Consider the following 27,999-nt stretch of genomic DNA (forward strand, 5'->3'; position numbering starts at 1 on the left):
TTAGATCTGTCCATCAGCAAGCACACGCCCAGGCTTCAGCTTGGGCCAGCTCTGACTCTGCTGTGGCCATTAAAAGCCTGTGGTTTATCGTTGGTCCAGAAATACGTATTGTTGGATTCTATGATGTTTTCTAGTTTTTTTTCTTTATTTCCCTATATTAAGAAAGGAGAAAAAACATAAATCGCATGTGGCCTGAAATGAACATCTTCTGGTGATGGTGACTTGTGTTAACTGTGCCTAGCTTTGCTTCTGGTACACAGAACATGTGCCCATTTCAATATTTACAAAATGTATTATTAGGAAATGTAGAATAATAAAACATGAAATGAGGCAAAAGGGTAGGAATTTGGCTTTTATTTTGCTTTTGCTAGAGAGATTTTGTCTCAATCTTGGGACAAACTTGAAAAATAGAGGTTGTTAAGCTAGACTGGAAACAATTCTTAAGCATGAGCAGGACCCATATTGACCTCTTTGGAATTATGCAAATGAAACCTGCTTGGAGGATAGAAAGGGATGGAAGAGATTAGCAGATGACTTTAGAAGAACCCATACAGTAGTATATTTTTTAAAAAACTGATCAATTTAGCAGTAGGAAAAATGATTTGTGATTTGTGTTTGCATGTCTGTGTGCACATAAATGATAAGTCTATTTTCATAGGTCTTACTATTTCTTACCCCCTAGACGTACGCCTGTAGACTCACATATAAATGGTCTGTAGAGAAAGGAGTCTGACTAAATATGGCAGAAACTTCCTCAGTGCCTACCACTTTGTGCTTCTCCTTCCTGCCATTCACTAACATTGATTTCCAGGGGGCCGGCCCAGTGGCGCAGTGGTTAAGTGCACACGTTCTGCTTCAGCAGCCCGGGGTCCGCTGGTTTGGATCCCGGGTGCGGACATGGCACCGCTTGGGAAGCCATGCTGTGGCAGGCATCCCACATGTAAAGTGGAGGAAGATGGGCATGGATGTTAGCTCAGGGCCAGTCTTCCTCAGCAAAAAGAGGAAGATTGGCAGTGGAGGTTAGCTCAGGGCTAACCTTCCTCAAAAAAACAAAACAAAACATTGATTTCCAAAATGTATTCTTTGAAAAATTCTTCTCCCACTCCCCTTTATAGGAAACAGACAATTCTCTTGACATATAAACACCTCTTACCCCAAGTTTACAAGAACATGGATCAGCAGTTTGACCTATCACTTTTGAAAAGCTGTCCATCTTTAACATGAAGGATAACAAAGGAAGTGCAAACATAATAGTGGGTAACGTCTTTACATTATCATTGAGGCTGTAAGCGGAAGGGAAAGGAGAATCTCTGTGAAGAGAAAACTGGGAGAAAAAGTAGAGTTCGCTCTGTTATTAAATATCCTAAGATACGGCATAAAAACCACATAGCACGGTTTTATCCTCAAAGGATGTGAAGGAAATAAAATCTTCAGAAACGGAGGGCTGTGTTTGTGCCAGGGACAGAGCTGAAAAGGACATTTTGTAAGAAAGTCAAACTTCAGCCAGCTATTACTTAGTTTTTTCAGCCCAAGGCCAAAACTCTAAAAATTATGAGAAACTCCTCTTTAAGACTAGATCAAAGGGTTTGGATTATGGCTCCTAGCAGCTAACTCTGCAGAACTATTTCTCCGTACTCACCTCCCTGATGTGATTGCAATGCTTCCTCCCTGGGCTTCAGTCTTCCACTTTCCTTTCTGCGAAAAACCGAGGACCGTTATTAGCATCGTTACCTGATTATTGGTATTACAAATAGCTATTAGCAAATAACCAAAACTGAAAACAATCACATGTTTAGCAACAATCATTTTGTTACACATATCCGGAAGATTTTAAACTCAGCAGTAGGTGATTATGAGAAATGTGACATGTAGAACTTGAACTTTTATGCTGAGCTTATACCAAATGTGTCCAAGTTGAAAGAACTGAGGAATGATGTTGAAGATTCGCACTTAATAGCTGAATTTTATGCCCTTTAAAACTTAAAGGTGAACTGAAAATTTGCCCTCTTCCTACCCTGTAAACTTCTTGAAGCATGACCCTTTTCTCCCTATGGTATTATCACTCCAACTTTGAACAACTGCACTGAGTAATGACTCGTCTGTCACTAGAGGGGGTTAAAGCATTTCCGTCCTCTCTTGCCGTGGGCAAGGAAAGGTTCTAGAAAGTTGTCCTTTCTCCCACTTGGAATGTGTGGGAGTCTGAAACCCCAAATAGAACAGTGCTACACTTTTTTTTTCTTATTTTGTTTTTCTATAAACAAACTTTATCTGTGGCCTTGTAGCAGACAGTCAGTTCCAGGAAACACACAACTAACAATGTCATTCCCCTTGTATTGCACATAATATAAAAACAGAGTTTAAGTAAATATTTGAATTAGGACAATTTGAAAAATTTAACTTTGGAGTAGCCTTTCCCTGGTATGTATTGATCTCTTCTTTCCAGAGTGGCTGTTGCTTTGGATTCAGTATGCCATGCCCGCGCCATTTAAATGAAGCTAGTTCAATGTAATGTAATATACTAGCAGAGCATCATCTTAAAAACTCAGCATTTGCAGATGGGAACTCAAATGAGGAGGGTCTGCTCCTGTTGCATATCAAAGAAAAGCTCGTCTACAGATAGCAGTAGAGCAACCCCTAGTGCTAAATGCAGATATAGCAGAAGATCATCAGTTGCAACCGGCTTATTACATTTCAGGTTAATGTTGCAATTGGATGGCTCTTTTTCTTGGTATTTTAACCGTGGAATTATTCTGTGAAATGACAAGCGTGGACTGGCCAATCTCTAAGGTCGTTTTCAACTTTGTCTGTGATCCTCCAGTTGGGTTATGACTGCGTACCTTTTGTTCTCATTGCCCCACATTCTTTTTAGGGAGCTTGTCTGTTAGATAAAGGAGGCTTGCTTAGGCCGGCTTTTATCTTCTATGTCAATTAGTTTTGTGTGGATTGTGAGGAAGAAGTAGAAAGGCTTATGTACGGGACAATGTGCTGGGGAAGTCCCAAGAAACGCCCTTTTCTCCTCTTAAAAAAAAAAGAAGAAAAGAAAAACCAGAACAGGATATCTGCATTGGTGAAAAGGGAAAGGAAAGTATGGGCCTTTGTATACAAAAATGATATCAACATCTGCTAATAGTAGGTGATGTTTATGCTCTGCCACCCAACTCTTTATGTCATAAGGACACACTTAGTTTATATCAATTCTCCTGTCTCAGAAAAGATCACAGATCATCTGTATGGAAATACAATAGGAGCGTAAGTTTGCATAGCCAAATTCTCTCACGTAAAACTTTTAACATCTTTATTTCATGTTTCTACAGATTAGGGGGAAATACTTATTATCTATGGAAAGTGCTTAGATAAAGAAGTAGATAAAACTTTGAATATGCAGAGATACATAAAAACCATTAAATCAAGTAGATGACCATGAACACAAACTGCTTTAAAAGTTGGCATCACGAGCGGATTAAAAAGGAGCACATCAGAGCTTTCTCCCAGCGGCGGAAGTTCTTGCTGGACTCTCACGAGGTTAGTCTGTGACCTTGTGTCTTCCTCAGTTTGACACAGAGTCATGTGGCAATAGGTCACGTGCTAGGATAGCAAGGCCAAAACAATCCCAGGATGGGTGACTTCAGGGCCCCTCTCCCATGTATCTAGATGTGAATATACATCTACATATATGTGTAAGTGAACACGTATTTACGGTGCAGTCTCACAGCTGGTGAGCTAACCTGGAAGACCTTCCTTGTGTTTCCGTGTGGATTTTCACGGGGAAGGGATGGAGCGATTTAAGGTAACAAGATATTAAATGTTTCTAAGCGAAGGCCTGAAGAGCGGGCTTTCATAGCAAAATGGGCTAGATAAACTAGCAATTGTGCTAAGCAGTGACCTCATGAATTCATTCACTTACTCATTCATCAATACTTCCTAAGCATCTGCTACAGGCAAGGCGTTGTTCTTGGCTCTGCGATATAGCAGAGAATGAAACACAGTCCTTGCCTTCACAGAACTTTCATTCTAGTTGGGAAGACACATAGTAAACAAATGAGCCAAGAGCTACGAAAAATAAAGCCAGGTAGTAATAAGTAAGCTCAGAAAAGGGATGGAGAGAGACTGATGAGGGAAGGTCTGTGATGAGAGGCCCTTCGAGCAGAGCCCTGGGTGAGGGGAGAGAGGGAACCAAATTGTTTGCAGCACCCTTAGTTCACCTTGCTTTCCTATGCGTGTTACAATGTAGGGAAAATGGAGACTCCTCATATTTTAACCACTGCTTAGAAAACACAAGAGTAAGGACTCTGTTTCCTGATCAATCAGAAATGGGTTTAGAAAGGTTCATGCAACCTAGTCCATCTTGTCCGGGGGACAGGCATTGGCCTTGGAGTTCTCTGCCACGTCCAGACCCTCACTGAGTTCTCCGCTCTCCATTCATCCACACCAGGAACGCCATGCCTACAAACGTGACCAGCTCCCTCCCAGCTTTTCATCCCTTTTCAAGAAGCTGGGAGAGAAGAGTCATTCAGTCTTACGTTCCTTCGATCCTTGCTCTTCTCGGCCTTGGCTGTGTTTATTGACAAGTTTCAGTTATTTTATGACGCAGTTACCAGAGCTGGGCTCAGATCACCAATTTGTTACGCAGGCTCCGTTCATCATCCAGCTGGTGGATGCTGGCTCGTGGTTGCTGCCTATTTGTGTGCCATGAGGGACAAAGAGAGGCCTCCTCAGAGGAGCTCCAGATGAAACCTCTCCAGCAAGGATCCAACTGGCCGACACACAGTGTGCAGAGCTTGTTACGTGCCCATTGCTTTCACCAGATACAGGGGGATCCAGCTGGCGGTTGAGCCCTCAAGGAGATAACATTCTTACTGATAAAGGCTTCTTAGGGCCAGGCCACGCAGGCACATTTGCTCCTTTGGGATTTGTTTTAAGTCGTGCAATCCTAGATATGGAAGGAGTCTTAGGAATTATCTAGTCTAACCTCCACATGTTGCTGAGAAGAACACCAAGATTATGAGAGGTTTTCCTTTACTCAAGGTCTCTTTCTACTGTCCCAGGCTGCTCCTCATCTTTTTCTTTAGTTTTAGCCCACACCCCCTCCAGGAGCCATTCAGGAACATTCTCCCAGTCCACCTCCCCACTGAGGGCAAGAGCCCACACATGAAGCCCTGAAAAATGGAAAATTAGCCCCAGCATTCCTATCCTCTAGACAGGGATGGTGAGATTTTTACACCAATACACAGAACTGCAACTTTGGTTTTAGTTCTCCCTTTTGTCTTAAGTTTTAAAAAAGAAATAGCAAGAAATCTCTTTGTTCAGTTCTCTTTTTTTGTTGTTTTGTAACTGGGAGTAGAATGAGCAGTTTGTAGAGAAAAACAAAAATTAGAAACTTCAAAGTCAGGCATTCCTGGCTTCAAAACCAGGATTTGACACGAATTAGTTATGTCTCCTTCCTTATTTAACATCTGGGGACCTCAGTTTTGTCATCTGTAGAGTGGAAATAATAATGACAACTGTAGAGGGCCTGAGTGAACACACCCTCACCGTTCCTCCCTCCCTTGCCTTTTACGTGGGTATAACTGGATCAAAAAGTGTGTTTACTTTCTCACTGAACAATTTGACTCTTTCCTTTTTCAAAAGTGCCAAGAGAAGGGACTAAATGAGTGTACATTTCCTGTTTAAGAGGACTTAGAGGTTTGTCCCTAAAAGCAACTTTAAAAACAAGCCTAATCTGAGAACATTTCAGGATACTTAACTTCTTCTTTCTCATTCTGCTTTTTTACCCTCTCTCTTTATTTCCCTTTTGTCTTCCCTACAAACATCTTTTGTAAAATGTACACGAATGGCCCACGCTTCCGTCGCTCCTCTGTCCTGGAATCAACTCTGTGCAACCAAGGCTTTGGATCTGTGAGTGACGCAAGAAGCTGCTTTTGGCTTCAGGAATGTTTTCCTCTATGTTCTGACTCCTCTCTTGTTGTCCTTCTTTCCTCTCCATCTCTTCTCCACCTCTCTTCCCCAGACACCCCCACTGTTCCTCTTTTCCTGTTTTCTTAGGTTCTTCCCCTCTCCTTCGTGGCCAAATCGCCAATCAGTCAGGGTCACCGTCACAATCACGGTTCTATCTATGGCTGCTCTATCTCCGTGATAAAACAAGATAGGAGCAGCCTTTCCAAAAGACAGCCCATCTCCACAGTAGCCTGTGGGAGGCTGCCTGGCAAGGTCAAGTCTGCCAATAAGAGCATTTCCTTACAGCTGCAAGGCTTGGGGGAGCCAACCAACAGCTAGCTGCACAAGTTTGCCGGTGACACATTGAAGTTGTTTTGCTTTGCAAAAACATGGGAAAATTCTGATAGATTCCACATGATTTCAAAACACATTTCAGGGTCAGATATACAAAGGGCAGATAAAATCTGAATTAGGTAAATGCAAGTTGATGCACGAATCTCTATTTAGGTCCAAACATCCTGCAGATTGGAATGCTTTATATTTGACAGTTCCCAGTTGGGGATGGGAAAAATTGAACTTTGCTCTCCTTATACCTTGGGGTATAAGGTATACCATTCTGAGAAGACAGGGTTCACACGAAGTTAAAGTCGAACGGCTAGTAAAAAGGGAAATGTGCATTATGAATGAGCATTGGAAAGAGTTTTAAACCAGTTAAGAAACCGGAAAATTTGGAAAGACAAAAAAGCATATAGAAGATATCCATCCTTGTGGGGGCCGCCCCGTGATTAAGTTTGTGTGTCCTGCTTCGGGGGCCCAGGGTTCAGATCCTGGGCGTGGACATGGCACCGCTCATTAGGCCATGTTGAGGTGGCGTCCCACATGCCACAACTAGAAGGATCCACAACTGAAATATTACAACTATGTACTGAGGGGATTTGGGTAGGAAAAAAAAATAGCAGGGAAAAAAAAAGAAGATTAGCAACAGTTGTTAGCTCAGGTGCCAATCTTTAAAAAAAAAAAAGAAGGGGCCAGCCCAGTGGCCAAGTGGTTAAGTTCGTGTGCTCCGCTGCATGCGGCCCAGTGTTTCGTTGGTTGGAATCCTGGGCGCGGACATGGCACTGCTTGTCAAGCCACGCTGAGGCGGCATCCCACATGCCACAACTAGAAGGACCCACAATGAAGAATATACAACTATGTACCGGGGGGCTTTGGGGAGACAAAGGAAAAAATAAAATCTTTAAAAAAAAAAAGAAGATATCCATCCTTGTGTCTACGTGAGAGGTAAATCTTCAGAGTATAGCCTAACACGCCTGTTCCATTGCTCCCACTCTAGGAAGACAGGTTCTGGCTCGGGGCTGACGGGGCACAGAGCATTCTTTCCACTATGACCTACATTCGTGAATGTTCTCAAGGATTATTGAGCCAGCATGGCTGTATATCTGCGTAAAAGTTAGGCCTTTCATTTTATGCAGTTAATAAAGCTAAATCTTTTTATTCCTTTTGTTCTCCCACTTTTTAATTTGAAATTTTCAAACCTACAGAAAAGCTGGAAGAAAGCATAAAGAACACTAACTTACCTAGTTTCACAGGAGGACATTCTCTCATCCGACTCTAACGCCATTCATACTCCCATGACACTTAACATTGATAGACTAGGATGACCTAACATAAACTCCATGTTTAAATTCCACCCCCAATTGTCCCAGTAACCTTTTTATTATCTTTCATGACGTAAATAATTTTGAAGCATCCAGGCTAGTGCTTTGTAAAATGTTCCTGTAATCTGAGTTTGTCTGGTTGTTTCTTTGCCGTTAGATTCACACGACATAGGGGATGGTGTGTGCTTCCATTGCACCACAGCAGGAGGCTATGATGTCAGTCTGTCCCGATAATGGCAATACAGTTTGACCACTTGGTTAAGAAGGGGACTGTCATATTTTCCAGCATAAAGGTGTCCTTTTCCCTTGTGCTTGAATCAGTTGCTGGGGTAGCAGAGCATTGATTTTCTAATTTTCTCATTCTTTTTGTCTAAGTCAGATGAAACCCTCTGTCTCAAACCCAGGTCTTTCTGATCCCAAAGCTCGTGCTCTTTCTGCTGCCAGAGCCACCTCTTTGTGTGTAAGCAAATGAAGCTAGTCATTTGTTGGGAAAATACAGAATTTTAATTTCATCTCTTGTTTATGGCTCTGTTTTCTTTTATCTTGCAAAAATGGACCACTTCTGTAGCTTTGAAAACTACTTTTAAAAAACCCCAAGATTGGGGCCGGCCTGGTGGCCGAGTGGTTGGGTTCATGCGCTCCACTTCGGCGGCCCGGGGTTTTGCTGGTTCGGTTCCTGGACATGGACTTGGCACCACTCATCAGGCCATGCTGAGGCGCATCCCACATAGCACAACCAGAGGCACTCACAACTAGAATATACAACTATATACTGGGGGGCTTTGGGGAGAAGTAGAAGAAGAAAAACAAAGAGAAGATTGACAACAGATGTTAACTCAGGGCCAATCGTTAAAAAACCCCCAAGATTATAGCACACACAGAGCTGTCATTTCTAGGGCTCACATGTATCTACAGAGGGAGAGAATGTCCAAATCAGCTCCTTGCCCTCAGCATCACTGACATGAGTCCACCTCTTTGGGGGTCCAGAGTACTTTTTTTTTCTTTCCTTTTGTTTTCCAGGGGGTGGGTGGGCGAGTGTTAGAATCAAAACATCAATTTGTTTGGGTGTTTTTTTTTTTATATATAGTGGCAAAACTGGATTGAAGAGTTTAGTGGAACGTCTCCATTCTTCCCTGAGCCAAGATGGTGGGATCCTCCTGGGTGAGGGGGAAGGCAAAGTCTGCAAAGATCTTGACTCCACCACCTCCCCTGGGGATTATATACCCGCCTTCCGGTAACTTTGTGCCAAATGGGAGGAGGGGCCCTGGAGGGCGCAGGCGCCCTGGGAGCCTGGCTGGCTGCTGAGCATCAGGAACACAGAGACTTGGTGCATCTGAGAGGAAGCCCAGGCCAGGAGCAGAACAACATTTTCTCTTTTCTCCCAGTAGCTGCCCTCCCCGAAATGCTCCTGGCTGTAAGGAAATGAGTGTGGAAAGATTCCTGCTGAAAGTGCAACCAGGAAAGCCCACAGACAGAACTCTCTAGCTCTATCTCTGTCCCTTCTCTTTGTTTTATTAAGTGACAACAACAGTTCTTCTAATCACTAAGAAATTCATGTTTGCAAGTCACACTGGCAGTGTCAGGGTTAGTGAGTCAGGGTTACAAAGACTGAGAGAGCCCCTCAAATTAAAACAAAAAATATTCTCTTTCTTTGCCCTCTTTGTACTGTTTAATGTGACTATTTCAACAGTCTTTATTTTCCAAACATGCAAACAGGAGAGAGTGATCTGACCCACAGTGTATTGACATACCATGTAGCTATAACCTTGAGATAAAAAGTAAAGGAAAAAGTCAAAACAGCTCAAACCAAAAGCTAACACAAACAAGTCTTTCTCCAGGCCAGACCCCTTCCCTCTGTGAGAGGGAACACACTGGTGTTGATAGACACACGTAGGACTACCCGAGGGCAGACCCACGGAGCCCCAAGTCCATAGCTGGAAAGTCTGATCTATTAATTAATTAATTCGACAAACGTGTATTAAGTATCCACTCTGGGCCAGACACAATTCTAGGTGTTGGGGATGGCTTATGCATCTTGGGACTGTCTAAGACTTGCAAGACCTCTGCCCTTGTGGAACGTAGCTCGTGGCATTAGAAAAAAACAGTCAGAGAATATACCCCCACAGTATCGAGGGGAGACGGGAAATAAGCGCTCTAGCAGAAAGCCTGAGCTGGTTTCCTGGATTCTGTATATCCAGGAACGCAACTGCTTCAAAATCTGGGTCACACTGTGGAATGGCTATTAAAGACGGAAAGACAGAAAAAAGCAGAGAATCAGACAGGAGCTTCTCTCCTCACCATACATGGGAAGGTCGTTTGGGAGCTATTACCAAATTGATCAGGAAGAGTCAAACCTAGTGTTTTATAAGATGATGGATGAAAGCAACAGTAATGACTGTGCCTCCATCCTGTGCTGAAAGAAACCCAAAGATGGGACATCCCAGCGTAATAACAGGTAACTAACCAAGCATCTTTGCTGTGCAGACCTCAGTGCTGAGCACTGACATATATTGGCTCATTTATCTCACCATCTGGTGAGATAAACACTAATTTTACTCCCATTTCTCATATGAAGAAACAGACCTAGAAAGTTAAATAACTTGCCTTTGCCCAAGGACGCAGACTTGGTAGACAGCGGAACTAGAACAGGATTCTAGCTCAGTCTGACACCAAAATCCATGTTCTAAACCACCGCATTTCTATCCATAAGATTATTTTTCATCATTTTATTTCAGGAAAAAGGAGTTAATATTGAACAGGAAAATTATTCGGATGGCTTCAGAAAACGCTTGTATTTTCAAGGTATTATCTTGGAAGACACTGCCACACATCCTAGCAGTCAAAAGCAAATACCACCGCTTTCTCAAATTCATGAGAGATTAAGAGATGAAGTTTTGCAATCGTTTCATGTACATAAATTTGACCTCTAAAATTTGAATTACAATTCAAGAGTTATTAGAGATCAGTATTTTATTCAACCAATAAATTACTCTTCAAAGTTTATTTTACAAGTGCATACATTTCCATCTTTGCACTTTACTTGATAATTGAATTATGTAATAAGAAGATAATTAGGATGAAGCCAGTTCCGTGAAGACAATGCAGAACTCCACAAAGCAGTTTATGCCTAATTGGGGTTGAATCCATATCAAAAGTTCAAAAATAGTTGTAGTAGAATTGAACTTTGAACCAGGGGGAGAGGTCTTGTTTTTGCTTCAAATCATATAATGTAATGAAATGTAATGAAAAGTGATCAGAGTGCTTATTTTTACTTTGTTTTGTGGGAAATTGTGCTGGGAATGTGGATCTATTGTGCACAAAGGATGTTGGCTTTATGCTGGAACCACCAGGCAGGTTGAGTTGAGAAACAATTAGCTCGGTCAGCAAGCCTTTGAATCTGATTAAGCCAGGAAGTGGTCACTCCCCACGACGGGGCAGAATGAAGGGAATGGAGGCGGTAACCCAAAAAGAGGAATGATTTCTTCCTGGCTCTCTCTCTCTGAAGTAAACTAGTATTAGAATTTATTGTATCAAATTTATGTCAAGGATTGTAACATTTTATTATCCTTGGTGAAACAAATAGAAGCTTGTTTCCAAGTAGATCAAACAGTCCCCGTGTGTCATGGCTACTGTCTCTAAGAAACTTCTGTTTATGAAGGCCTGACATGCCCTCGTGTTTTGGTAACAAAACATCTTTGAGATCGAGGATTCAAGTCACAGAGGAAAATTCGGAGCCTATACCCAGCTGCTGGCTGGATTCTCGTTCCCCTGGGAGCTCTCAGTGTATTCTCTGGAGTGATCGCTTTCTTCCCAGTCTTTTCTTACAAGCTTTGGTTCACGGGATGGAGTGTCTGGATTGCCTATCTCATCCGGAATGCAGCTTTGGTAGGAAAATACTTTATTCCATGTGCTGAGAGTAAAGGAAGGAGGGAGGGAAAGAGGAAACAGAATAACATGTCCTTTTTAAGTTTCCAACGTGAAGAAGTCAAAATTCTACAGAAAATCAGAATTTACCTTAGAACATTGATTTCTATGAGTTGCCTCTTAAATATAGGATTTTTCTTAATATTATTTTATATCTACTGAATTTATTGTATACTATAATGAAATGTTCAAGAAATTCTTAACAAGCTATTTTATTTTAGTCTTCTCACCTTGATATTCTGAAAAATTGGAATTTATCTTTTAAAATTTGAATTTGGAAAAAATACATAAACCATGAAAAATAGTTTAAAAATGGAGAACAAAGTAAAATAAGTTTCAGACTAACCCTTTCATTAGAAACATCAAGGTGTGTCTATGTCCCCTGAAGATTTGCAAGCCCAAATTATAAGTCCTCCCACCTTTTTCTTTGCACGCAACTCTTTGAACTGAAACTAATTCAAGAGGTTGGGTGATGGACTTCACTAACTTCACAGCTCACCAGGCAAGCGTGCGTGTGCCAAGGACAAGATGGCATCAAGTAGGTGTTCCATGTCTACTGGTTCACAGATGAAGGATTGACTGGCACCGCAGCTCCCTGGGTCAGCTCTCCTGGGTCTAGCCTTGTGAGTAGGTGTCTTCCGTGATGGTACGATTTATGATTTAAGGTGATGTGATTTGTAGACGCCCGCTGGCACAACAATTCCTTCTCTCACTGTTTCCCATGATGCCTGACATTCACACTGGAGAGTAGACAACTTGATTTTAAAGTCTTTTGATCTTAAGAAATTTTCTATTAAAATGTAACCACTCTTGGGAGAGGCAACATTTTAAGTCTTTGGAAAACCCAAAATTTAACTTGGATATTACCTAAAAGTGAAACCCTAGGAAATATAATTTTAATCTGTTTATTAGATAGATATGTGCTGATAACCTACTACATACTTGAGTTAAAATGGAGAATAAAACAAGTTCTTGATTTTGAAGGAACTCATTCTAGTGGGGTTTAATGACGTGTGTAGATGGGGGAAAGTAAGATGGTGGGGATGTGGAACTGAACAAGGAGACCATTTGATTTTGTTTTTCTTTTTTTATTCTTTTTTAATACATTCTTTTACATGTACCAACGCAGTCTTGATCTGCTTTTTTCCTCTTCTCCTGCCTGAAACCATACGTTCATTCACAGGAATATTTATTAAACATCTACTAGAATGCAGAGATGGCAGTGACATTTACTCCAGTGGCTTCCAAACTTTTTGTTGATGACTCAGAGTAAGAAAAACATTTTACATCAGGACCTGGAGTGTACATAAACTCATCTATATATTTCTCTCTAGGTAAATGGATACCCATTGATATAGCATATAACTAGATCTATATTACAAAAGCTTCACAAAACAATATTTAACCTTCAGTGTGAAATGAATTCTATTTTCTATCCTAATTAATATTTTTAAAAAATCTGACTTTGCAACTGACCCAAAGTTTAACAAAACTGTAAGTATAGCCCTATCTTGCATCCCTTCCTTATAACTCTTTGCCTATCCCTGTGGAGTCTATCATAATACATTCAACAGATATTGGTGATTTGATTAGGATTACAAATTATTGAATATAGGCTCGTTCAACATCAAATATCTGTTTTATCAATGAGGCCCAGAGAAATGATATGATGTGTCTCCAGCATGTAGCTAGCTGGTGGCTATTTGATTTTTGTTGTTGTTGTTGTTGTTGAGAAAGATTGGCCCTGAGCTAACACCTGTGCCCATCTTCCTCTATTTTATATGTGGGACGCCTGCCACAGCATGGCTTGATAAGCAGCGGGTAGGTCCATGCCTGGGACTCGAACAAGCGGACCCCAGGCCACCAAAGCAGAGTGTGCCAACTTAACTGCTACGCCACAGGACTGGCCCCTGGTGGCTATTTGATTTGGAGAGTGACCGCATGAGGAAGTGAAGTCAGAGAGGTAGAAGCTGGAGAGGTGGGGACCCGTGTTCAAGTCCCGACTTTGACGTTCTCGGTATGTGGTCAAGAGCAGGACCCTCACTCAGCCAGTTCCTCATTGCCTTTTCCTGGAAAATGGGGCGTTTTACAGGTAAAGAACGCCCCTGTGAAACCGTCTAACCCTAAATTGCTCAGTGAGAATGAACGCAATTTGAACAAAGATTGTATAGTAAAGAGCTCTGACAATTTAAAATTTAAGCCCTGCACAAGTGCTAGTTAATTCCATGCCTTTCAGTTGTGCCCTACTCTCTGTCCAAGCCCTTTGTTCTTAATCCCTTGCCGTCTGCTCACTCTCCTGTCCCATTCCCTGACGACCTGCTGAGTTCTCCATCCTGTTATGTCCTGGACCTCATCTCCTACCACTCTTCCCTTAGCTCATTTCTTTCTCATCACACCGGCTCCTTGTTATTTTCAAATATGCCAAGGTGTGTTTCTGCCTCAGGGCCTTTGCACTGCTTGTTCTCTGCCTGAAGCCTCTTCCCATACATGGCTTGTTCCCTAAGCTCCTTCAATTCTATGAACAAATGTCACTTTCTCAGTGACACTTTCCCTCATTACCCTTATCACACTATTTAAAATTGCAAATCTCTCCCTGACTGGCATTCCCAATCTCTCATGTGTGGCTCTATGCTTTCCCCCATAGCCCTTATCACCATCCAACATACTAAATAATTTACTTATTTATTGTTTGTTTGTCCCCTTCCCCCAAAATGAATATCATACCAGGGTAGGGATTTTTTTTCTGTTTTGCTTTCTGCTGCATCTCCAGCACGTGGAACAGAGAGAGTCAATAAATATTGTTGAATAAGAGAAGGAGTCCCATGACCTCCATTCTGGTGGTACAGAATTCCCTGCAAAGTTGAACTCTGATTAGGTTGCAAGGATTAAAGGTCAAGCTGGTATTTGTACTAAAACAGGAAAAAATCCTCCTGAGAAGGAAAGCAATAAGAATGCTCACTCTTTCAATAATGTGTAAATTTGGAACAACGTGATTTTTTTCCTAGCGAGTTTCCTAGCGAACCACAGCTCTGTTTGATCAGGGTCAACTTCAAAAGGTCTCTGACTCACTCCACAACCTTCCTTGCCAGTCACTTCTCAACTTGCCTGCAAATTGTATCTCCCTCTGATGGAAAGATAATTTGTACTTTTCAATCAGATTGACATTTCCTTTTGCAAATGACTCCCTATCTCCTTTGAGACTTGTAAGAGACAGATTTTTACAAGCGATACAGTACTTTGTATTCGTTCTGTGCCTTTCATTCAAGGCTTTCTAAATTCTTCACAATTATTGGTCCTCAGACTCTCCTAGCTCTATTCTGACAGCCGCACGATAAGCAGTTTTCCTAGAATTTCTGAACTAGGTTATTTAAAGGCATCAGCTGCTAGAAAGTATGCAGCAAGGAGATCATAGTGCCCTAAGGACTGAGCTCTACTTTAATCCTGGAAAGCCTGGCTTGTAGATCAAGCTCTGATGAAGAGACTCAAGCACAGTGAGTTTAGGGACCTGGAGCCGGGAGGGTCAGTGACTGGGCCAGCGGTGGCAGCTGTGCTGCATCCAGAGCCCGGCTTGGAGACAGGAAGTTGGGAGAAAGGCAGGACCAGGCCTATCCATGCGAGTCCCAGTTTCCTCTTCTGTTAGAGAAGGGACTTCATCGCACCATAGCTCAGGTCTCTTAGAGCTTCAACAGTCCTGGGGTTTGCAACCACCTGATGGTGAATTTTCCACTTAGATATCCTGAGATTCTTTAAGCTTAGCTTGTGCAAAAAAATTAATCAGTTGACCACCAAAAGCAATTATTTCTTCGCCTGACTTGCCTGTCTTTGAACCCAATTTCAAAGCCTGGAGTGACTTTTGACCCAGTCGTTTCCTCTAAACTAGTGTTTCCCAAGTTGTAACGTGCGTACAAATAACCCGGGGTTGGTGTTAAAATGCAGACTGGATGGGTAAGTCTGGAGCGAGGCTGAGATGCTGCAGGTCTGACACTTCCCAAGAGATGCTGATGCTGCTGGGCCTTAGGACTGTGCTTCGGGCAGCCATGCCCTCAGCCAGCCACCCCACCACACCTAGTCAGTTGCCAAGGAGCTTTGATTTTCTCTAAGAGGCACATCCCTACACATTCCTTCCTTTTCTCTCTGTAAACCCCATCACCACCCTTAGCACTTCCCACCCCCACCCAACTTTTATGCCTAGATAAGTTTGATAGCCAAACAGCGAGAATCTATCCATCAGGGGCTTATAAAAATCAATCTATTGCACTTACAAAACATGAGCAGAATAGAATAGAGAATATTAGAATGTATCACACATAATAAGGGTAATATTATTTTGGTTATATATAAAGATACTTATAACTTGGCCATGATGTAAAATATATTTCTTACTGTGGGTAGATGTTAAAAAAAAAAAAATGTTTGGAGACTTTATTGCCCAAAGTCCAGATGTGTTAGTTTGAATTTTGAGGCCCTCCTCAACCTGGCTTCACATGGCTTTCAAGCCTGATTTTATGCTCTTCTCAGTCAAGAACCTACCCTCCCACTGGTCTGGGTTCCTCATTCACTGGTCCCAAAGAGTGACTGCCATTCCTCTCTGCCATCTCCCATTGAAATCACATCCATCCTTCAAACTCTTTTTAGATCCTATTTCCCCCATGGTGCCTCTATCAATTATTATTTCCCCCAGAAGTGGTATCTGGTCACTGAGCTCTGCTCACATAAAAAGCACTCACTCTTTCTTCTTCTTCTTCTTTTTGGTGAGGAAGATGGGCCCTGAGCTAACATCTGTGCCCATCTTCCTCTATTTTATATGTAGGACACCTGCCACATCGTGGCTTGATAAATGGTACATGGGTCTGTGCCCAGGATCCAAACCCACGAACACCAGGCCACCAAAGCGGAGTGTGCAAAGTTAACCACTACACCATCCAACACTCACTCTTCTTGCCTAAGTTTTTGGACATTCTTATAAGTGCACTTTCACATCTGGAGTGTCAGTTCCATGGAGAGTTGGAACCACTCTTTATAGAATTATTACTTGGTGAGCTTGCCCATCTCATTTAGCCTCTCTGGTCTCACTTAAAAAGTAGGAGAAGCTCTACATAATGGGGTCATTTATTATGAGGAGTAAATGAGTTAACACGGGTAGGGTTTACTATGGTGCCTGGCACAGAGTAAGCGCTCAGCAAAAGTTAACTGTTATTAGCATTAGTGTGTCTGCGCACTACCTGTCACATCCCTTGTTCCTAGTGGACCCACAATAGATGTTTGTAAGTGAACAAATCAGCCCGTATTTAAATGATTCCTCTGAAAGTTTCTATTTCTGCTGTGACTGCTCCCGCTTCCTTCAATTCATCTCCTTCTGGGAACCGCATCCTTTACTTGGGCAATTTAAAGATTTAATGGGAGGGCTCACAATGATCACGTAAGCAGATGCGAGCAGCAACTGTTGCAAAACCCAAGTAAGGTCCCTGGAGCTGCCCGGAGAGCAAGTCAATGGGCTGTCAAGAAGAGCTGAGGGAGCAGAGTGCAGGACGGGCCGCTCTGTCCGGCCTCACAAGCTGGCTGCCCTGCTCTGCCCAGCTCTCCATCTCTCAGACGCTCCCTCTGTCCCACTTCCTTCTCCCGCTTGAATTCCTCAGATCTCTTCCTTTTTTATTCTTTCACCCTTCCCTATCTAAAAACAAAATTTAAAAGAAGAAATGACAGGAAGAGAAGAGGCAGGCTGTGACTATTGGTGTGGAAGAAGGCCCCCCGTAAAGACGGGTGTGCTCGGCCCCCCGGGCCACCGTCCCCAGGGTGGATTTAACAAGTCACTGAATGGCATTCGTACACCAGCCTACTCCATGAACCATCTTTTTCAAAGTTTTGTGTAAACAAAGCAAAATTCAAGCTGGCAGCTACAACAGAAATAACAGGCCACTGCAATTCGGCAGCATTTTTTAACTTTTGAAAGGAAAGGAGCGGTTCATGCCAAAGCTGTTACAGCAACCTGGAATCTAAGCATCTGATAATGTCAGCTATCTACTTGAAGTCAAACCGGCAGAGCGGTGGCTCCATGGCCTTTTATCTCTTCGCTTAGCTGTTTCTCTCTCACAGAAGAGTGACGTGTCCAGTGAGCATTTTGCCTCTGAAGGCGTACACTGGCCCCAGGCTTAGCATCAGTCTTGATAATTCTCCTGTTTTGTTGCACTATTTGTGCTGGCTCAACCTCCATAGGGTCCCTTGGAAGCTTTGCTCTTGCAGAATCAAGCCAACCTCTTTGACTACAGATGGTTCTGTTTTTATCCATGGGAGTTTTACGGTATGGCGATGCCAAGTCTGGAATTTCAGGCTTAGCTACATGAGAAGCTTTGTGTGAGTGTACGTGTGTGTGCTTTTTTCCCTCTCTCTCAAATTCTCTAAATCCAACATTCAAAATAAAATATGCCAGGAAAATGAAAAGCTAGGTCTCAAAACAATAAATATGCCAGACCCGGAGCTACAAAAGCAGCATACCACAAAACCATATTGGTAAAAGCTCTGATTTTTTTCTCCCCTTAAATTTGTTGATACTATACGTGCAGTCATGTTTATTTCTCTGTCGAAAACCTAAATTATAACTATTTTTAGTTCTGTCCTCATTCTATATCTTATTTCAGGCACCTCTCTTCCTGGGTTTCTCTCTCAACCTCAAAACATTCCTTGACTAGGAACAAATGATTTATGGGTTGGGAATAAACGATTTTCAGGCTCAATGACCACAAAGGTCTCTTTCATCAGACCCAGTGCCGAATCAAAGATGAGCCCAGAATTTTTTTTTTCCGTTATCTATTGCTCAATTCTGGTGACACCATTCCCTCCTTTGTTTAGCTATTTGGGGCCTTTTTCCTTCAATGGAGACTATAAAGAACTCTCTTTTGAAAAGCTGGACACCACTGCACCCAGAACAATAAATGCCTCATCATGCATTCATTCTAATGATAATCTTCGTTACTTGAGAAACCAGGATCACGTATTTGTGTCCCACCAGCAGGCTGGCTGCAGGAGCTCAAAAGAAAGCAAGTAGTAAAAGATAATGCTGCCGCTCGGAGTGTTTCCAGGGTTCTGTGACACATTTCCATTCTGGCCCCTCCCATTTGAAATTTTAGCAATTTGTGAGAAAGATGCACAATAGACAATTAATCAAAATAAAACATATGGCAAGGGTTATAAAGCCAAGCTTTTATTGCAGTGACACCTTACAGTAGTGAAGGTTATAATTGTGATGGCAAAGGCAACACAGAAAATCAAAAAACGTGCTTGTCTCAAGCATGTCTTTATGACACTGATGGCTTGTTTTCCTCATTGTCACCACCGGTGAGCAGGAGATCAGTGCCATAAATCCATTTAGCCATTTGCTGTTTCTTCTAGTTCCCGATAAAGTTGTCAAACTGTAAGACAGATTGAACTCTTCCCTGAGGTACATTTTATCATGGTTGTTATTTTTCCATCTTCCTTTTGTAGGCTGTCACTACCGGTAAACTCCTACTGTTGGCTCACAAACAGCGGACCCAGAGATACCCGGTAAATGGACAGACATCGAGTAGGATGGTAGAATGGGTCTGAAGGTCAAATCTCTACTGTGTCAGGATGGAACACAGAGAATGCCACTTTCAATTATAATTGAATTCTGTCTGATCACTGCCTTCCTGTGATGGATTTCAGTAATAAACTAGGTTTTAGATGAACATTTGTTATCTGATTCCTGCTCCAAACATTTTCTGCCTGTTCCTGTGATGATCGTATTTGAGTATTGTAATTTGGGGAGGACAGAACCAGTGTTACTGCTGCTGAATTTCATTTGAAAAAATGGATCTCTAGGCTCCTCTGTTTTTAATAATGCATTTTCAAGTCTCAGCTCCTCAATTTGGGATCTCCTTCCGAGCTCTCTGTTACCTCTCCCCCTGAAAAAGAATGAAAAGTCTATGATGTCTTGCATTTCAACAGTATAGAGCCAAGGAATCCTGTGATACAGACAGTCTACCTTGATCTGATTATGGATCTTGTTCCCATGGCTACAGCACTGCCCCTCAAACTCTAACATATGTGTGAATCACTGGGGATCTGGTTAAAATGCAGATTCTAGTTCAGAAGATCTGGGTGAGGTCTGAGATTGTACATATATATTTTTTGTTTTTATTATTATTATTATTTTATTGTGGTAACAGTGGTTTATAGCATTAAATAAGTTTCAGGTATACATCATTATATTTCTATTTCTATGTAGATTACATCATGTTCTCCTCTCAAAGAGTAATTACAATCCATCACCATAACACATGTGCCTAATCACCCCTTTTGCCCTCCTCCCTTCTCTCTTCCCCTCTGGTAACCACCAATCCAATCTCTGTCTCTGCTTGTTTGTTGTTGTTTTTATATTCTATTTACGAGTAAGAGTATACAGTATTTCACTTTCTCCCTCTGACTTATTTCACTTAGCGTAATACCCTCAAGGTCCATCCATGTTGTCACCAATGGCAAGATTTCATCTTTTTTATGGCTGAGTAGTATTCCATCGTGTATATATACCACATCTTCTTTATCCATTCGTCCCTTGATGGACACCTAGGTTGCTTCCAAGTCTTAGCTATTGTGAATAATGCTACGATGAACAAAGGGGTGCATGTATCTTTACACATTCGTGTTTTGAAGTTCTTTGGATAAATACCCAGCAGTGGAATAGCTGGATCATATGGTAGGTCTAGTCTTAATTTTCTGAGGAAACTCCATACTGTTTTCCACAGCAGCTGCACCAGTTTGCATTCCCACCAGCAGTATATGACTGTTCCCTTCTCTCCACCTCCTCTCCAACACTTATTGTTTCCTGTCTTGTTAATTATAGCCATTCTGACTGCAGTGAGATGATATCTCATTGTAGATTTGATTTGCATTTCTCTCATAGTTAATGATGTTGAACATCTTTTCATGTGCCTGTTGGCCATCTGTGTATTTTCTTTGGAGAAATCTCTGTTCAGATCTTTTGCTCATTTTTTAATTGGGTTGTTGGTTTTTTTGCTGGTGAGATGTATTAGTTCTTTGTATATTTTGGATATCAACCCCTTATCTGATATACGGTTTGCAAATATCTTCTCCCAATTGTTAGGTTGTCTTTTCATTCTGTTGATGGTTTCCTTTGCTGTACAGAGCTTTTTAGTTTGATGTAGTCCCATTTGTTTATTTTTTCTATTGTTTCCCTTGCCCGGTCAGACACTGCATTTGAAAAAACGTTGCTAAAATCAATGTCAGAGAGCATACTGCCTATGTTTTCTTCTAGGAGTTTCATGGTTTCAGGTCTTACATTCAGGTCTTTAATCCATTTTGAGTTGATTTTTGTGCATGGTGTAAGATAATGGTCTACTTTCATTCTTTTGCTTGTCTTCAATTTCTTTCAACAATGTTTTATAGGTTTCAGTGTTCACCTCTTTGGTTAAGTATATTCCTAGGTATTTTATTCTTTTTGCCGCAATTGTAAATGGGATTGTGTTTTTAATTTCTCTTTCTGCTACTTCATTGTCAGTGTATAGAAATGCAACTGAATTTTGTATGTTGATTTTGTATCCTTCAAGTTTACCATATTCATTTATTATTTCTAAAAGCTTTTTGATGGATTGTTTAGGATTTTCTATATATAAAACCATGTCATCTGCAAATAGTGACAGTTTCACTCCTTCCTTTCCAATTTGGATCCCTTTTATTTCTTTTTCTTGCCTGATTGCTCTGGCTAGGACTTCCAATACTATGTTAAATAAGAGTAGGGAAAGTGGACATCCTTGTCTGGTTCCTGTTCTTAGAGGGATAGCTTTCAGTTTTTCTTCATTGAGAATGATATTAGCTGTGGGTTTGTCATATATGGCCTTTATTATGTTGAGGTACTTTCCTTCTATACCCACTTTATTCAGAGTTTTTATCATAAGTGGACGCTGGATCTTGCCAAATGCTTTCTCTGCATCTATTGAGATGATCATGTGACTTTTATTATTTATTTTGTTAATGTGGTGTATCACGTTGATAGATTTGCAGATGTTGAACCATCCCTGCATCCCTGGAATGAAACCCGCTTGATCATGATGTATGATCTTTTTAATGTATTGTTGTATTCGATTTGCTGGTATTTTGTTGAGGATCTTTGCAACGATGTTCATCAGTGATATTTGCCTGTAATTTTCTTTTTTTGTGTTGTCCTTGTCTGGTTTTGGTATCAGGATAATGTTGGCTTCATAGAATGAGTTAGGAAGCTTCCCCTCCTCTTCAATTTTTTGGAAGAGTTTGAGAAGGATAGGCATTAAATCTTCTTTGAATGTTTGGCAGAATTCACCAGGGAAGCCATCTGGTCCTGGACTTTTATTTTCTGGGAGGTTTTTGATTACTGTTTTAATCTCTTACTGGTGAGTGGTCTATTCAAATTCTCTATTTCTTCTTGATTCGGTTTTGGAAGATTGTATGATTCTAAGAATTTATACATTCCTTCTAGATTATCCAGTTTATTGGCATATAGCTTTTTGTAGTATTTGCTTATAATCTTTTGCATTTCTGAGGTGTCCATTGTAATTTCTCCTCTTTCATTCCTGATTTTATTTATTTGAGACTTCTCTCTTTTTTTCTTGGTGAGTCTAGGTAAAAGTTTGTCAATTTGTTTATCTCTTCAAAGAACCAACTCTCAGTTTCATTGAATTTTTTTTGTTTACTTTTTTTTTTTTTTTTTTTGGTGAGGAAGATTGGCCCTGAGCTAACATCCAAGCCAATCTTCCTCTATTTTGTATGTAGGACACTGCCACAGCATGGCTTGATGAATGGTGTGCAGGTCCGTGCCCAGGATCCAAACCTGTGAACCCCAGGCCACTGAAGCAGAGCATGCAAACTTAACCAGGCCAGCCCCTTTCTCTTATTTTTTAGTCTCTATTTCATTTATTTCTGATATGATTTTTATTATTTCCTTCCTTCTACTGACTTTGGGCTTTGTTCTTATTTTTCCAGTTCCTTTAGGTACATTGTTAGATTGTTTATGTGAGATTTTCTTGTTTGTTGAGGTAGGCTTGTATTGCTATAAAGTGCCCTCTTAGAACCTCTTTTGCTGTATCTCGTATATTTTGGCATGTCGTATTTTCATTTTCATTTGTCTTCAGGTATTTTTTTATTTCTCCTTTGATTTCTTCATTGACCCAATCATTGTTCAGTAGCATTTTGTTTAATCTCCCCATATTTGTGGCTTTTCTGATTTTCTTGCTGTAGTTGATTCCTAGTTTCATACTGCTGTGGTCAGAAAAGATGTGTGGTATTATTTCAGTCCTCTTAAAATTATTGAGACTTGTTTTATGTCCTAATAGGTGATCAATCTTGGGTAATGTTCCGTGTGCATTTGAAAAGAATGTGTACCCTGCAGTTTTTGGATGGAATGTCCTATATATATCTACTAAATCCATCTGGTTCAATGTGTCATTTAAGGCCAATGTTTCCTTATTGATCTTCTGTTTGGATGATCTAGCCATTGGTGTAAGTGGAGTGTTAAAGTCCCCTACTATTATTGTGTTGCTCTCTCTTTCTCTTTTTATGCCTATTAATATTTGCTTTATATATTTAGGTGCTCCTATGTTGAGTGCATAGATATTTACAAGTGCTGTATCCTCTTGTTGGATTGTTCCCTTTATCACTATGTAGTGCCCTTCTTTGTCTCTTGTTACAGTTTTTGTTTTAAAGTCTATTTTGTCTCATATAAGTATTGCTACCCCCACTTTCTTTTCATTGCCATTTGCATGGAGTGTCTTTTTCCATCCTTTCACTTTCAGTGTGTGAGTGTCTTTAGGTCTAGAGTATCTCTCTTGTGTGCAGCATTTACACAGGTCTTGTTTTTTCACCCAGTCGGCCACCCTATGCCTTTTTATTGGAGAATTTAGTCCATTGACATTTAAGGTAGCTATAGATAAGAATGTACTTATTGCCGCTTTTTTTCTTTTTTTCTGGGTGTTCTAGTAGTTCTTCTCTATTCCTTTCTTCTTCTCTTGCTCTCTTCCCTTGTGGTTTGATGGCTTTCTTTAGTATTATGTTTGAGTTCCTTTCTCTTAATTTCTTGTGTGTTTATTATAGGTTTCTTATTTATGATTACCATGAGATTCGTCTATAATAACCCACATACATAGCAATCTTTATAAAGTTGATGGTCTCTTTAGTTTAATCTCTTGCTATAAGCTCTACTCTTTCACTCCCCTCCTCCCACATTTTATGTTTTTGATATCATATCTAACCTCTTTTTTTGTGCACGGTGTATCCACCACCGGCTCATCATGGAAATAGATAATTTAGTACTTTGTCTTTTGACCTTCTTATTAGCTTCATACATGATTCTTCTCCTACCTTCACTGTGTGTTTGCCTTACCAGTGATTTTATTTTATTTTTTGGATAATTTTCTTATTCTTATTTGTGGTCTTCTCTTTTCCACTTAAATAAGTCCCTTTAGCATTTCTTGTAAGGCTGGTTTTTTGGTGATAAACTCCTTCAGTTTTTGCTTGTCTGGGGAACTCTTTATGGCTCCTTCCATTCTGAATCATAAACTTGCCAGAAAGAGTATTCTTGGCTGTTGGTTTTTTCTTTTCAGCACTTTAAATATATCACGCCACTCCCTTCTAGCTTGTAGGATTTCTGCTGAGAAGTCATCTGATAGCCTTATGGGGTTTCCTTTGTATGTAACTTGTTCCATTTTTCTTGCAGCTTTTAGGATTCTCTCTTTATCTTTAATTCTTGACATTTTAATTATAATGTGTCTTGGTGTGGATCTTTTTGGGTTTATCTTGTTTGGTGCTCTCTGTGCTTCCTGCACCCGGATGTCTGTTTCCTTCCTTAGGTTAGGAAAGTTTTCAGCTATTATTTCTTAAAATAGATTCTCTGCTCCTTTGTCTTTCTCTTCTCTGTCTGGGATACCTATAGTATTGATGTTAATGTGCATGATATTGTCCCGGAAGTCCCTTAGACTGTTCTCATTCTTTTTTTTTTTTTTTTTTTGAGGAAGATTAGCCCTGAGCTAACATCTCTGCCAATCCTCTTCTTTTTGCTGAGGAGGATTGGCCCTGAGCTAACATCTGTGCCCATCTTCCTCTGTTTTATATGTGGGACGCCTGCCATAGCATGACTTGACAAGTGGTGCACAGGTCCACACCCAGGATCCAAACTGGTGAACCCCGGGCTGCTGAAGTGGAACATGAGAACTTAACTGCTATGCCACCAGGCCAGCCCCTTGTCCTCATTCTTTATAATTCTTTTTTCTTTTATCTGTTAAGCTGGGGTGGTTTCCTATAGTCTCTCATCCAGCTCACTGATATTCATTCTTCTGTATCACCTACTCTGCTGTTGAGTCCTCTGGTGACTTTTTCATTTCCAGTATTGTATTCTTCATTTCTGATTGGTTCTTTTTTATATTTTCCAATTCTTTGTTGAAGTTCTCACTAAGCTCATCCATTCTTCTCCCAAGATCAGTGAGCATCTTTATGAATATTAGTTTGTACTCTTTGTCAGGTAGATCATTAATCTCTGTTTTGTTTAGTTCTTTTTCTGGGGTTTTCTCCTGTTTCCTTATTTGGAATGTATTCCTTTGTCTCCTCATTTTGCCTCTTTCTCTGTGTGCATATCTACATATTAGGTAGGTCAGCTATGTCTCCTGATCTTGGAGAAGTGGTGTAATGAGGCCCAGGAGTGTGCTTCCCTCTTGGCACCAGTTCCAAATATTCCAGGAGTGTCCCCTCTGTGGGCTACATGTGTCCTTCTGTTTTGACAGGGTTGCTCTTACTGCAGGTCTTGGGGAGGCTAAGCTGTCCCCCTGGCCATTTGGTTGTAATGCTCAGTTGCATGTAGCTGCTCTGGTCCCTTCAGTTGCTTTATCAGGCATGGGAATCCCAGCACAGTTGGCTGCAAGATCTAATAGCACATTCTTGTTGCAGTTTTTCTGTTAAGTGAGTAGGCCCCCAGCATGGCTGGTTGGTAGGCTCAGGGCTTACAATTGCTGTAGACCTCTGGCCCACAAGGCTCTTGTCAGCTTTCTCAGGATTGCAGGTGAGTGGATCTGGCCCCAAACATGGAGTACATAACTGTTTCAGACTTTGGAAGGTGGGGCCAATCCGCTATGTGGCTGTTTGAGAAGCACAAGTCTTCTGAAGCTAACAAGCCCCCTGCCCTCAGGGCCACATACTCCATCAACACAATCCTGTCAACACAGTCTTGCTCCAGGCACACACCCTAACTCACTGAAGGGAACCCAGTTGCCCCACTGCAGAGGCCTCACACACTCCACCAGTGCAGACCCACCCCTCATGCATGGCCTTCACCACAGAGGTGGATCCACTCACCTGGCTGCAGAGGTTCCAGGTACCCTGCCTATGAGGGCCCACAGGTTGCCCAAGGGCTTGCTGTTGGATGGGGCCAGTCCCTAAGGAGTACTGCGTGCCCTGGCTGAGCTGGATTAAATCAGTGCTCTAGTAGGTGGAGAAGACCCCTGGGCTAACAGGCCAGGGAAAGAACTCCACTGACATCTGCCAGTGTCTGTGTCAGCACACCTGCACTAGGTCACAATAATGGCTGCTGCCAGTGTCTCAGCATCTGGGGAGGTGGTCTCAGTCTGAGTCTCACCTCTCATCAAGATGTGCCCAGAGCCTATCAGGTGGGTCTCTTTTCACCAAAGAATGGTGCATCTTTCTTTCTGGCGATTTTAGGTTGCCTTTGAAAACAGGTGAATTTGTGTGTGGGCCCTTTAAAGGCAGAGTTTTCTTCCCCTTATGTCTGATATCTTCTCTGGGGTTATTCCCTATTGTAGTTAATAGCCAGCAAGCCAGGTATTATGACTCCTGTCTTGGTTGCTGAGTTCAAGACCTGCATGTTGTGGTAATGCTCCCTGCTCAGGTCCCCACTCCTCCAGGGAAGGCTGCATATCTTGAGATTGCTCCCCACTGGCAGTGAAGCACTGAGGCTAGAAGGTGGCATTTTTCTCTCCAAAAAGGAATTTTTGCCTCTTCCACCTCAGTCAGCACTGTCCCATGTTGTGGAGGTTCTTTGTATCTGGTTTTCAGTTCTCTCTCAGGGATGATTGTTCCAAGAGTAGCTGTAAATTTGTTGTGTCCATGGGAAGAGGTGAGTTCCCAGTCCACCTACACCACCATCCTGACACCATCCCTCTGAGATTCTACATGTCTAACAACTCCCAGGGGATGTTAGTGCTCCTGAACCATGGATCACACTCCGATTAGCAAGGTCCTAGGATAAGGCAGGGGTTCTGTCTATTCCTCTTTGTTTTTCCCACTCCAGACATGTTCTAATACATGACAGGAGATAAAAATAAATGTTTGTGGAATGAATTGATTTTGTTTTGGCCCCAGTTGGCTGATATATTATTCTCCCATAGTGAAGATTCAAGAGGAGAACACAAGAACCTAAAAAGAAGGTTGTCATCCACTTTTTCATTTCCCAGTCAGAGGGAATAATACCCAGTTTCTCTTTCTTTCTTCACATTGCTGAGAAGCTTTTGAAAAATCTGGTACCCAAAGTAACAATTTGTTTCTGCTTTATTTTCAGTGGGAGGCTAGTTTCACCTTTGTGATTCTGAGCATTATGGGATGTCCACTTCATTTTGCAGTAGCCTTGGAATCTGCTCTCCTTGGTCCCTATTGCTTCTACTCATTTTCAGGGATTGCAGGGACCAATTACCTTGGCTATGCAGTTGCCTTTCCTTTTCCGTATGCAAAATTCCCATCAGTTTGTGTGGACCCACCACACTATGAAGACTACCACCTGATGCTCCAAGCTTTCAACCTGTGCCTGAGCTTTGTCATGCTCTGTGTGTCCCTGACAGCTCTCTTCAACCTTTCTGCAAGACTTATCAAGAATGGACACATAAATGTAAGCTTCCAGAAAGGAGGAGTCAGTTCTTGTTCTATCCTGAATGCTAAAAGTCTGGTGTATTAGTATTTCATCTATCTCTCTTATTTACCACTTATGTACCCTGTATAACCATGCTAGCCAGTGTCTGGCACATCATAGATGCTAGTTAGTGTCTGGCACATCATAGGTGCTCAATAATTGTTTTTGAATGAATAGATGAATGGAAATATGTTGATGTGATAACTGAAGGTATAACTGTAGGTAGCAGCAGCCAATTTTTATCTCAACCCACAATTTAAAAAACTACTAATAGAGACAAATGCTATGAGATCTTTGTGGAAACTGAAAGCAGCATCTTTAATTTTTTTGTATGTGTGTGAGGAAGATTGGCCCTGAGCTAACATCAGTTGCCAATCTTCCTCTTTTTTTTTTCCTCCCCAAAGCCATAGTGTATAGTTGTATATCCTAGTTGTAAGTCCTTCTATTTCTTCTATGTCAGACTCCACCACAGCGTGGCTTGATGAGTGGTGTGTAGGTCTTCGCCCAGGATCCAAACCAGTGAACCCTGCGCCACCAAAACAGAACGCATGAGCTTAACCACTATGCCACCAG

General features: G+C 41.5%; 1 protein-coding gene across 1 annotated transcript; it reads left to right on the forward strand.

Annotated features, from left to right (window-relative positions):
- The first annotated feature begins 3,420 nt into the window (after positions 1-3,420).
- TMEM212 (transmembrane protein 212) lies at positions 3,421-27,604 on the forward strand. Its single transcript, XM_023623529.2, has 5 exons — positions 3,421-3,522; positions 10,328-10,394; positions 11,293-11,477; positions 18,996-19,055; positions 27,082-27,604. Exons 1-5 carry the CDS (start codon positions 3,421-3,423, stop codon positions 27,469-27,471), a joined length of 804 nt encoding a protein of 267 aa, XP_023479297.1. The 3' UTR covers positions 27,472-27,604.
- Positions 27,605-27,999: the final 395 nt, after the last annotated feature.

Source organism: Equus caballus, chromosome 19 (assembly GCF_041296265.1).
Source record: "Equus caballus isolate H_3958 breed thoroughbred chromosome 19, TB-T2T, whole genome shotgun sequence".
Lineage (NCBI taxonomy): Eukaryota > Metazoa > Chordata > Mammalia > Perissodactyla > Equidae > Equus > Equus caballus.